Raw genomic sequence first — 12616 nt, 5'->3', positions numbered from 1 at the left:
AAGGTAAGAACCGTTACTGTATTTGAGAAGAGATTGTATTTACAATTACAGCATGACAATAAGTCCCTTTCCCCCCTCCCCCCAAAAAAGTATAAGAAAATGTTTTATATTGCTATGGCTTCTTCAGGGTATATTGCTATGGCTTCTTCAGGGTATTTAAGTACAGATCACCCTGAATATCTCACTTGACTCGATTTTGCCTGACTAAAGACTGCAGGATTGGTCCTGTTGATCTACTGTAGATATCTTTGCCTTCCAGAATGTTAGTTAGCCTATGTTTTAAAAAAAAACAAAAAACAATGCAAGACCCGATACTGGAAACACTCATGCAAATGAGTAACTTTAATGTATGTGACTATTCCCACTAGTTTCAATGGAACTACTTATGTGAGTAATGTTACTTATACCTTGCACTTCTATTGTTACTTTTGTTCGCTGGATTAGTCCCTAAGGTTGTACGAGTTCTGTCATGCATATTCATGATTTATACTACTAGTTTGTTCGGATAAGGCCTATTGAATTATTAAATAGCATTTAGACATTGTTACTGACATGCTATACTGTGCATCAAGTATAGTACATCAAATCCCACTGAAATTGAGAAGAGGTGTTAATGTAGCAATTAGTTGCTACCTGGATAAGTATTACTTTTTATTTTGCTTACTTTATGTACAGAACAGATACTAACCTTGGGCTAAATCCTGTTCACCTCACGAGAAATCCCCATTAAAGGCAATCACGTTAGTTACCTCCCTCTTTAAAACACAAAAGTTTATAAGTTCATCATGTGAGTGGGTGTGATAATGTAATAATGCCTTTAAAACACTTTGAGCCAAATGCATTGCTAATGCACATGGATGCAACTTCATTGGTATCTGAGGGCTCCATCCTGCAAGATGGTGAGCACTCTAGTCCAACCCAGATAAACACATGAGCACCTGTTTCACTTTAAGCACTTGAATAGTCCCATTTAGTTCAACAGGACTACATCTATACTTAACTTTTAGGATATACATAAATGTTTTGGTGGATCAGGCTAAAATGTTCAACATCTTGCAGGATCAAGCCTTAACAGATTTGCACTCACTGCATAACTTCATTGAAGTCATTGGAACTGTTACCATTTATGTTAACGCCCAGTTTGCCCCATGTACCTTTATATACAATGTCACCTCTTGCTTTATTTTGTATACCTTTGTTGGGAAAAAAAAGTAAGAGGTAATTATTGTAGCAGGCTGCATCTATATAAGTCTATGTCTTATAAGAAAAGTGAGGCAGCCTTTAGGTAACTACACCTTTAATAACAACGTATATCCTGATTCACTGGCATGGAACCCTGCTGTTCTGGGGTCCCACTGATTTCCCTGGGACTGCACTAGTACATCAGTATGCAACCGCTTAAGAACTTTTTGAGAATTGGGGCTATCAGAGCTAGTGGAGAATCAGGCCCATAAACTGTAATAAGGAAGAAAGGAAAGGAAAGGAGAATTTTTAAAAAGTGATATTCCTTTCAAAGCAAGAGTTTTGAGAGAGTCTACAAATGAACAAAAATAACTGTAGGTTCCTCTATTTAAAATATTAATGTGGGAGTAAGATTGGGACCAAAAGTCACAGCTTTCACACAATAAAATGGTAATCAATACATCTATAGTAGACATAATTTTTCAGACCCACTAATAACTATAGGTCATCGAATTTCTATGCTGTGGAATTGGCATATGTACTATCATGTTTATCTGATAAGTAGTGGTCAATGGCTGTGAGTGGAAAAATACAATATGATGCAAGTTTGGGTAAGTTCAGCTTTAATGTCATATTTATACTATTAATGTTTCAGATAATTTCCAACTCTGACTGACTAGGTTACTCATTTCTTGTTCAATTTAACATCAGGATTTTTCACTGAGCCGTACATAATGCATTTAGAACCTTATAACTGTTCCATTGTGCCCTATGTTGCTAAAGGTGAGTGCATAACTAGAAGATAAACTTCACAGGAATTTTTACAGCAGCTAATAACAGAATTTAATTTAATGCATTTCTGACATGTAAGCTGAGAGCAGGGCTTGAAATCTCCACTGTTCTCAGTGGTATAAGGACTTCTATTTTCCAGAGCAGGAGTGGGTTACAGATGTTAGTTGGGTGTATGTTTTCCCTTCTACCTTTCCATATTCACCTCTGAAAAGAAATAATAGCACCTTAGCTGAAGAATCTTACTCCACTTGGAACAATCTAAAAAGTTGAATTATTAAAGCAAGTGCACTTGCTAAGTGGCTAGCAGACTTCAAGACATGCTTTCTTCTCTGGGATTATTTACTCTTGAATGGGTGGTAATATTGTACATGCACACTGGATTACTGAATAGCAAAGGATCCCATCCTACCACATACCTGCATTTAAATGCCCATTTGTCCTGATTCTCCTCTCACACCAATTTACAATTACTCCTGTTTCACACTGACTGGGAGAGGGGAGTCAGGCCCATTTAATGGAATTCATGCACTTGGAACTGCAATACGAAGGGGTCCATTTTAAAGTAAAGACTTGTTTTATGTAATTTTTGTTTAATTTCATCTTGAAATATACCCAGTAAATGATGCAGATTCAGATGTCCAATTTAAAGAGCTTGCACATATCCTGGCTGGGAGCTGTGATTTAATACCATGGTTTGTTTGGTTACAGGAAGTCCCGTGGCATCCGCCTATTCTAAGCCTTTCTGTTATGGATCCAGACCAGCAAGGTAAGTACTGTTGTCAAGTGCTTCCCAAATTTCACAAGAGAATTCCCAGTGTCCAAACTAGTGAACTTAACTGGAGTTGTTCCATCTTCAGAATCTTTTGTTATAATGCAGGAGACAAGATCAAATGCTATGGCAGATCAGTCTGTTGCTTTAGATCATGCAGCCTGGAAGAAGGATTTCCGGGTTGTGTTATTCTTACAGTGCTCCCTGTATTATATGTAAAGTAGTATCTGTTCTCCTATCTTACCTGCCATTTAAGTCAGTAAGATGCAAAACTACTGGATAATTAGATGTGAGGTGTAAGGAAACGAGGATAAAAATATGTAACTTAAAACAATTTAATCATAGGACCGGAAGGGACTGTCCTTTGCACTCATGGCAGGTCTAAGTCTTATCTAGTCCATTCCTGACAGGTGTGTATCTAACCTGCTCTTAAAAATTTCCAATGATGGAGATTCCACAACCTCCCTAGGCAATTTTATTCCAGTGCTTAACCACTCTGACAGTCAGGAAGTTTTTCCTATTGTCCAGCCTAAACTGCCCTTGCTGCAATTTAAGCCCATTGCTTCTTGTCCTATCCTCAGAGTTTAAGGAGAACAATGTTTCTCCCTCCTCTTTGTAACAAACTCATATACTTGAAAACAGTTATGTCCCCTCTCATTAATGCAAGTTAATCAGCAAACTATTATAAAAGCAAGAGTTTTACATCAAGGACCATCAATTACTTGGCCTATGCTATTTTCATGAGTTTTATATTTGAGGGCCAGCAGCAACTCCTGGCCAACCTAGTCTAAATGAAGTTCAGGAGGTCCTCAGCCCAGCTTCAGCTGTCTGGTGTAGCCCCAAACTGAATTCAATGTATTAATAAACCCTTTTGTTCAGTAATAACCTATTTACTGCCAGGTAACATGGAGAGAAAGTCTACTGTAATATTGGTGCTCTGTGTGCTATTTTTCTCTTCTTGGTTTTGATTCTCAGTCTCTAAAACCCTCCCAACTATAAATTAATGACTACTGAGTTATGTTTTTTTTAAAACCTAGTGGCTTTGGGGTACAATTCACCCTCTGCAGAGAGTCAGCACAAGGTCTAGCACCACATAAGGGCCATTTAAGGCCTGGACCTGCACAAGGTTATGCCCCAGTTGAGTCCCACAAAAGAAGTCCATCTAGGGAGGATGTGGAATTCAGTGGTGCATAGGCCTCCTGCTGTGTCTCTGCAAAGGGGTGAATTTCACCCCAGTTTGAAATTAGATATTTAGTTTGTGTCTTGTAAAATGTCTTCTCATCAATAGTAATTCTGACTGATATGTAATTTAGGCTAATTTCTTTTTTGCTTGGACACCTTGCAGATTAGTTTTGCTAATCTAAATCCTAATCCTAAAGTATGAGCAATTGGTGACCTAATGTTTGTTAAGGACTGACTTAAAAGTTAAAAATATGGTGAAATGTTTCCAAAGCAGACCACTAGCAGATGGTTACCTGTACCCTCTGCAAGTGAGCCTGAGAATGTCAGATGATAGCATGAAATTCCCTTATCTTAGAGAATCTTATTCATGGAAGAATTTCCTGTTGGGTCACATAGAATCATAGAATATAAGGGTTGGAAGGGACCTCAGGAGGTCATCTAGTCCAACTCCCTGCTCAAAGCAGGACCAATCCCCAACTAAATCATCCTAGCCAGGGCTTTGTCAAGCCTGACCTTAAAAACTTCTAAGGAAAGAGATTCCACCACCTCCCTAGGTAACGCATTCCAGTGTTTCACCACCCTCCTAGTGAAAAAATTTTTCCTAATATCCAACCTAAACCTCCCCCACTGCAACTTGAGACCATTACTCATTGTTCTGTCATCAGCTACCACTGAGAACAGTCTAGATCCATCCTCTTTGGAACCCCCTTTCAGGTAGTCGAAAGCAGCTATCAAATCCCCCCTCATTCTTCTCTTCTGCAGACTAAACAATCCCAGTTCCCTCAGCCTCTCCTCATAAGCCATGTGTTCCAGTCCCCTAATCATTTTTGTTGCCCTCCGCTGGATGTTTTCCAATTTTTCCACATCCTTCTTGTAGTGTGGGGCCCAAAACTGGACACAGTACTCCAGATGAGGCGTCACCAGTGTCAAATAGAGGGGAACGATCACGTCCCTCGATCTGCTGGCAATGCCCCTACTTATACATCCCAAAATGCCATTGGCCTTCTTGGCAACAAGGGCACACTGTTGACTCATATCCCGCTTCTTGTCCACTGTTACCCCTAGGTCACATGATACCTTACATTCATGTTTCTTGTTCTTCTTCTGGAAGATAGACTTGGGACTGGATCCACAGCCTATTAAAATCAGTGGGAATCTTTCAATTGGCTTTAATGTACTTTGGATCAGGCCCTTGAAGAAAAGAAAAAAAAATCACTAGTACTATAAGCCAGCAAAACCAAATTTTTCCATATTGCATTACTTGCTACAGTGCATTATGCTGCATAACTTCTCCAAACAACAGGCAGCAACATAACCTGACAAAACCAAGACTGGACAAGTGGCATAGCAGACAAGGGTTACTGCTATATCATAGGAAGCAACTGAGAACCAGCAGAGTCCATAATTTGCTGACTATTAGCATTAGACTGGTTTGTATGTGAGGAACCACAAATTGGTCCATTTCCACAGGAAACAAGTGGAGAGTCTTGTGACCTATTTCCTCTCAGTTATGCATGTTTGCAGTTTATCTACACCCTTCATCATCTGTATTTGCCTCCTATTTGAACCGCAGGGATATATATGGCTCACCAGGAGAAAGCAATGAGCTAATAAGTCCTGTGATAGCTTCTAAAGATACTGTATATAAGCATTTTTTAAATACAAAATTTACATGTATGTCTGTAAAGCGCCAGGAATATTTTTGGCGCTGTATAAATAACAGGTCAAGTCACGAAGCCCCTTACTCAGTTCCTACTCAAATTCCCGTTGACTTGAGCGGAGTGAAAGGATTGAGCAGAAGTAGTAACGACACGGGATTTAACCCAAGAACTTCAGTGAGATTGCCAAGGGGAGGTATTCATGCTGACAAATTGTTTGATTCTAACAGAGCCACAGATGCAAGACCCAAACATTGTTTTCACAGTATAAAGTACAACTGGTTGAGAAATTGTTTTTCCTGGCAAAAGGCTACAAAAATGAAATTGTTTTGGTTTTCATCCATTTTCCTTCAAAGTTTTAGATTTTTGTTGAAGCCGAGTTGTTGGGTTGTTTTTGTTGTTGTTGTTGTTTTAAAGTCTGCAGAAGTTTCCATTTTGTTGTAAAGCTATTTTCTGTCAGAAAAACTATTTCAGTGGACATTTTTGACGAGCTGTAGTATAGCGTGAGCTCTGTCAGTGTGTAGTAACTTCCCAAAATGGCATCCTCCTGTCTTGTGGCTCCAGTGATGGACAGGCTAGTCCCTCTAGCATTATTTATGGAGAGGGTCTAAAATAGTGATCAAACTTCTAGGCTGGTCTCTCTCTGAAAAATTTACATCAGGAGAGCATTATGTTTTTCTGTACCAGGTGTACTCTATACTGTAAAAATAACACTTGGGTCTTGCAGTTCTGGAACACAAACCTATTAACTTCTCTGGGCATTGGCTCTGTTTATGGAGCAGAGTAAGGATGAGCACTGTGCATGTCTTTTGCCAAATTAATAATGAAATGATATTTCTAAAAACAGTGCACCTTCTTTATCAATGCAGAGATGCTGTTTCTGTAAGAGCCTGTTGAGTTACCCTCACACCCAGCCGGGCTATAGTGTTCCATGCACTGGGCAAATTCTATGTTAAAACAAACATCTGTGGCCCTCTTAGAATCAAGCAATTTATCAGCTTTAATGCTTTCCCTTGACTATCTCACTGAAGTTCTTGGATTAAATCCTGTGTCCTTAGTCGTTTTTTACTCACTAATTGTAACTGAGTCCAGACTGGGATCAGGTGTGAACAGGACAGTTTGAGAAACCCTGGTCTCAGACGTCAGGTTTTGGAGACTCCTTTCATGTTCTTCCGTGTTCTCTTGAGTGTTCCACCGTCCCTTCCCTTCATAACTAGCACAAGAGAATCTATGGTAATTTATATTTGTTTTCCTTTACAGAAGCTCTAAATGCCATTCAGAATTCTGTCTACAGAACAGCCCTGAAACTACGCTCAGTGCAAACCCTGTGCCAGTGTAAGTAGCTCAAAGGAGTCCCGTGGGAGGAGAACCTGCAAGAGTGCTGGCTCTGAGTTGCAATCATAAATACTGCTACTTGTTTTTCTCTAATGCTTTCCGTCTGATGATCTCAAACATTATCAACAACATTAATGAATTAATAAATAATACTTCATACATGTACTTGCTTCCTTTGAGATTCTCAGTCAAATGGCGCTAAGTAGCATTATCCCCATTTTACTGATTGAAAAACTCAAGCTCAAAAGGGGTGAAATGACTTGCCCAAAATGACAGTTTAGTCAATTAGTTGGGGGTAGAGCTCAGATTCTACCTGTTCTAATAACTAAATGATTTCCCAAAGCCTTTCAACACACATTTGACATGGATAAATATCATTATCTCCATTTGTGTTATAAAATAAGTACATATAGAACTGCTCAAAGTATTTTCAACAGCAAAAAAAAAAAGTAATCAAAAGTGGGGTCTCACTTTAAAAAAGATTTTCTGGAGAAAGTTTTGATTTGATTAAATGTTTTCTGTTTGAAAAAATTTCAAAAGGAACGAGAAGATTCAAAATTTGTTTTAAAATAGCAGGAAAATACTTATATTTCCTTTTTTCTTTCTCCATTGGAAAAAGCTAAGTGAGGAAAAATAGGTATTTAATTCTTTTTCAATGGAAAATAAAAAAGAATAAAAGTGAAGAAAAACCTACTTTCTCCTTTCACCCTCCCACTGGACCAGTGTGTGTGAGGCAGGGGAGGGGGGACAGTGCAAATATTTATAAAAAGAGAGAGCATAACAAGTGAAACAAATACTTTCTCCAATTTTTTTTAAAAGTAGGGAAAAACCTAAAATTGAAGTGAAATATTTTTAAACAAAACCAAGCATTGCTTTGTTTAAAATATTGTTTAATTTTCAATGTGAAAGTTTCATTTTTCCCCGAAGAATCTTTTGTTATATCCCTCCCCTTCTCCACCCCCAATTTTGACCAGCTTTAGTAGTAAGAAAGAAGCGTATCGGGCCATAGTAGCAATAGTTTATGTAAATTTGGCGTGAATCTGGTGCTATGTATATAAACTTTTGATAGCAGAAACCATGCTTAAGGCCCTTAGCATGGTTTCTGCTATCAAAAGCAATCAGAGCCTCACCTCTGCTTAGGACTCTGCATGGAGCTAAAGTAGCCAAGAAGTGGACTGAATGGGCCCGGGAAGGGATGTGGCTAAGTTGGATCCCCCAGTTTCAGCATATCCCTTTCGTAGTTTAGCTTTCATCAGAAGGGCTTTATTGAAGCTCAGAGGCTAAAACTACCTCTGTCCAGAGGACTCCTCAAGGAACAGAAGCAAATACAACCTTCTTGTCCTTAGAGTAAAGCCCAGATCCTCAAAAGGTATTTAGGCACCTTACTCTCACTGGCAGTTAAGTACCTAAATACCTGTGAGGATCTGGGCCTCAATCCTCAGTGTAGTATGGGCCTCACTAGTGAAAACTGTACCTTCTGCTGCTAGGTGGGGTGAATCGGACTCAAACTGTAAAAAAAAAAAAAAATTTTTGCCCTACTTGCTTCATCTGCTTGGCTCATTCTCTATAAATTAAAATAAAAGAAAAATGAGGAGAAAGTTAAATAGCTTCTAAAACTTGAAGCCAGACTAACTAAAATAAAGTCTAGACCTATAAACCTACTCCTCAGTGAGTGAAGTATTTGATGTGGGAAAACCACAGTGACCAGGCAAACAACAGTATTCTTGCAAACAGATTGTACCCTGTAGGATGGCAGACTCACCCCAGAAAGAGAAGCAGATGTTCTCCATTTTGCCTTGGAGCCCAGCTTTCCCTTGCCCACACTTACATGCATCGATGAGGTGGGTACTCACCCACAAAAGCTTATGTTCCAATACGTCTGTTAGTCTATAAGGTGCCACAGGACTCTCCGCCGCACGTACTACTGAGTAATTCCCGGACACCACAATCAGCTTCAGCTATGGAACCCTGCAGACAACTATGGTACAAGAAACCCACAGATTACCACAGTTACCTTCACAGATCCAGTAACTACCCAAAACAACACCAAAAACTTATCTACAGCCAGGCACCCGTCAGATACCATAGAATATGCTCTAAGGAGTAAGTCTGGGATTCACACAACACACTAAAACCATCTTCAGCAAACAAGAACTCTCCACCAAAGTAGATTGCATCATGGAATTGGCCATCCAAGTACCCCAAGGGAACTTACTTCAATACAGGAAAACACACCCTCTGACCATCCACACCTAGTTGTCACCTACAGCCCTACACTGGAACCCATACAGGGTATCATTAAACAATTACAATCCATACTCAATGGGGACTACATCCTGAAAGAAGTCTTTCCTGGACCCACCCCCCTTCTGCCCTTCAAATAACCTCCCACCCCAACCTCACCAAGCTCATCATCAGAAGCAAGCTTCCCGCAGACCTGGAGACACCAGCTCAAAGTGGCACCAGACCCTGCCAGAACAGATGCAAAACCTGCAGACATATCTCCACTGCTAAGATGACCAATACCACCCCCACACCCAAACACACCTTTCAAGATCCACAGGTCCTCCACATGCCATCAGAACATATGGTATACCTCATCCTTTGCACCAATGCCCCAACAACTATGTGGGTGAAAAACAGACAATCACTACACTCTTGAATGAAGTCGTGTGTGCGCACACACGCACACACACATCACCCTTGGGCAAACACTTTTCACAAAATGATCACTCCATATTTGACCTCTCAGTCCTTGTCCTCAAAGGAAATCTGCACAAGACAAACTCCCAGGCTTGTCTTTTAAAACTCATAACTTTGCTAGACACTAAAAATCATGGTCTTAATAAAGGCACTGGATTTATGGTTTATTACAATAATCTGTAACCCACTAACCTGCCCCCTATCTTTTCCCCTATGACTGAAGAGGTGTTAAAGGACCACTTCACCTTGAGTGGTCCCTTAGAATGGGTGTTAGCTACTTATGCTAAACAATCTGTTCCACCTTGTATTTAGCTGTGACACTTTGGGTATGTCTATTCTACACTGCATTGTAAACCCAGGGTTTGAACTCAGCCTCAAGCTTAATCCCCCTTCTGTCTACACACAAATTGCACTAACCCAGGGCTAGGATTCAATGGGAGAGGAGGGTTGGAACCGGAGTCAAACTGGGACCAGGATTCAAGCTCTATTGCTTTGCAGCATGGACACAGCCCCTCTGGACTCAGACTCTGGGAGTCTGCCAAAAGTAGTCCACAACCTCACAGGCCAACTTTCCTTGTCCTTTAGACCGTCAAGCTTTCCCACACTGCACCATGAACAGAGGTAAAGTGGCCATCTTTTGGGAGGGCACTAGGAAGTCTGGGATGTGTGTGGCTGGACTTGGGCCTGCATAATACAGTGCAGATGGTGGAGCCCCAGTTTGGGACTCAGAGTTCAATAGTTCCTAACCTGTGGTTACAGATAAATGGTTAACAAACCCAAAGACTGCTAACTCAAGTTCTACTAATTCTGGGTTTCCATTGCAGTGTAGACATACTCTCAGAGTACCTTTCCCAGACCTGAAGGAGAGTTCTGTGTAGCTTAAAAGCTTGTCTCTTTCACCAACAGAAGTTCATCCAAGGAAGGATATTAGCTCTCCGACCTTGTCTCTCTCACAGCTCCAACGTTGCAAACTACAATGTAAAATGTCAAATTCACCCCCTATGCTAAACCAGATGGTAACAAGCCCCTTTTCGCAAATAGTATTTGCCAGTGTATTTGGGGTTAAGGGACTGGTCACTCAGTAGCTACTTAGCACAGATCATCAGAACTATCTCAGCTCTCTAATGGAAAGAGTGGTGAAGGTTGAGGAGCACACTCAATGCTATTACAGAAAAAGCAGATCTGCTATAATGGCAGTAGTAGATTGTTCACTGCACCCCTGAAATTCAAAAGAACTCTCCCTTTAATAGATCTTTGTAAACAGTTCTACTCACTGCCTTAGCATAGCACTGCAGAGATATTTGCCTCTAACAGCCCCTGTTGACCACCAATTTGGTCATACGATGAACCATTTCTGTCCACAATTTGCCTCTAAGTCACATTTAGTTCAGATATCTTCTGGAGTAACAAGGCCAGCTAAAAGTCCACACATCCCAACAAGAGAGCCTTTCACCCCACTGGGGCTACTCCTCAATCCATGTTCTGGGCTCAGTCCTGAGCCCCACTCTGGGCTCAACAGTCCTTGTGATAGAGTTTTTACATCCTTTTCCCAGCTGGTAGGGAAACCCCAATTTCTCCCCCCTTCTCCACTGTGGTTTGTTGAGCAGCTAGGTTTTCCCCTTTAGATCTGCTCCTGTTTCCCTGGCCCACTTCTTACCTCCATGTCCTAATAGCTTACGGATAATACAGCCTCTCCTCTGGCTCCAAAGTTTCTCCCAAGGTCCGCCCAGTTCTTTGTTCCTACCCTGGTACACCAACCCACAAGCGTGCCTCCCTGGACCTTTCTCCTTTTCCAGCTCCCACCACAAGGACTAATTCTGTCTCCATAGCCCTGCTCAGTCTGTCTTCACCAGGCCCTTCCCAGAGAGCAAGAACTCCCTTTCTCCTGGATTTCCTCCTGTGTCTGTTCTCTCCCTTCTCTAGGTAGTCTCCCTGACCCTTCCGCAGCTGGGATCACCAATTGTAATGGAGTCCAGATCACCATCAGCTCGGGGTTAACTGCTAAATCACAAGCTAGATTGAAACCAGCTCCCCTAGAAGGCTGGCCAGCCTGAGACAGCAGAGATTTTAAAAAAGTTTTGCAAGCTAAGGAATGTTTGCATAATTGTTACAATGTATTACATTGCTAACATAGTGTAAAAGTTGCCAGCAATTATGGAACTTCATATATGGTCTTGTTAAATGTCACAATCTGATGTGTTGCTTAGGAATTGATTTATTGGAAATAGACATAGATCATCAAAAAGGCATGGGCAATTTGCAAACAATATTATTAATGCTATTAATATTAACAACAACAAAATAAATTAGACTATAAAGGATCTAGTCAGTACTGCTTATCTAGGCAAAATTCTCACTGAAGTCAGTGGGACTTTTGTTTTAGTAAGGTGTTACTGAGTAGAGTTCTCAGCATTTATTTTGCTCTCTAATTCTGGATGCAAACTTAACACTGAATGGAAGCATATGTAATTGGTTGTCTTTGTGTCACTTTCAAGGAGGTGAATGCCCCAGCATCCTCACTTGAAACAGTCTGTTCCTGAGGATGTACAAAAATAACAGTCATTGCCTTTAAGGCAAAAAGCCCCATGAAGAGGAAGACTAGCCTTGTGTTGAGGCCCTAGCCTGGGATACAGGAAACCTGGGTTCAGTTCTGTCACAGACTTTCTATGTGTTGGCAAGTCATTTTGGGTGGGAATTTCAAAATATTTAAGTCATTTGAAAGTCAATAGATCCTCTGTTCCTAAACCACTTAGGTTTTCAAAATCCTACCCTTAATCTGTCTGTGCCTCAGTTCCCTTTTTCTACGAGGGGGATAATAATACTTTCTTTCTCCCATCCCTTATCCATTTAGATTGTGAACTCTTAGCGGCAGAGACTGTCTCACAGTATGTATAGTGCCCCTGGCACTATGGGGCCCTGATCTCAGCTGGAGCCCATTGCTTCTACTGTAATAATAAATAATAAAACCACATTAAGGCTTGGATTTAGTAAAGTA

At 40.7% G+C, this 12616-nt stretch overlaps 1 protein-coding gene across 1 annotated transcript in view; it reads left to right on the top strand.

The window, feature by feature from the left end:
* Window positions 1-9: 9 nt before the first annotated feature.
* The window catches only part of DYTN (dystrotelin), a 64766-nt gene continuing 52159 nt past the window's right edge, over window positions 10-12616 (top strand). Inside the window, exons 1-2 of the mRNA XM_073306616.2 lie at window positions 10-2740; window positions 6844-6918. Of these exons, the coding sequence (XP_073162717.1) occupies window positions 2722-2740; window positions 6844-6918 (94 nt within the window). The 5' untranslated portion in view covers window positions 10-2721. The remainder of the gene's footprint in view (window positions 2741-6843; window positions 6919-12616) is intronic.

This window comes from Lepidochelys kempii, chromosome 11 (assembly GCF_965140285.1).
Source record: "Lepidochelys kempii isolate rLepKem1 chromosome 11, rLepKem1.hap1, whole genome shotgun sequence".
In the NCBI taxonomy this organism is placed as follows: domain Eukaryota; kingdom Metazoa; phylum Chordata; order Testudines; family Cheloniidae; genus Lepidochelys; species Lepidochelys kempii.
The sequence above is the reverse complement of the archived record's forward strand: the minus strand, read 5'-3'. Positions and strand labels throughout refer to the sequence as shown.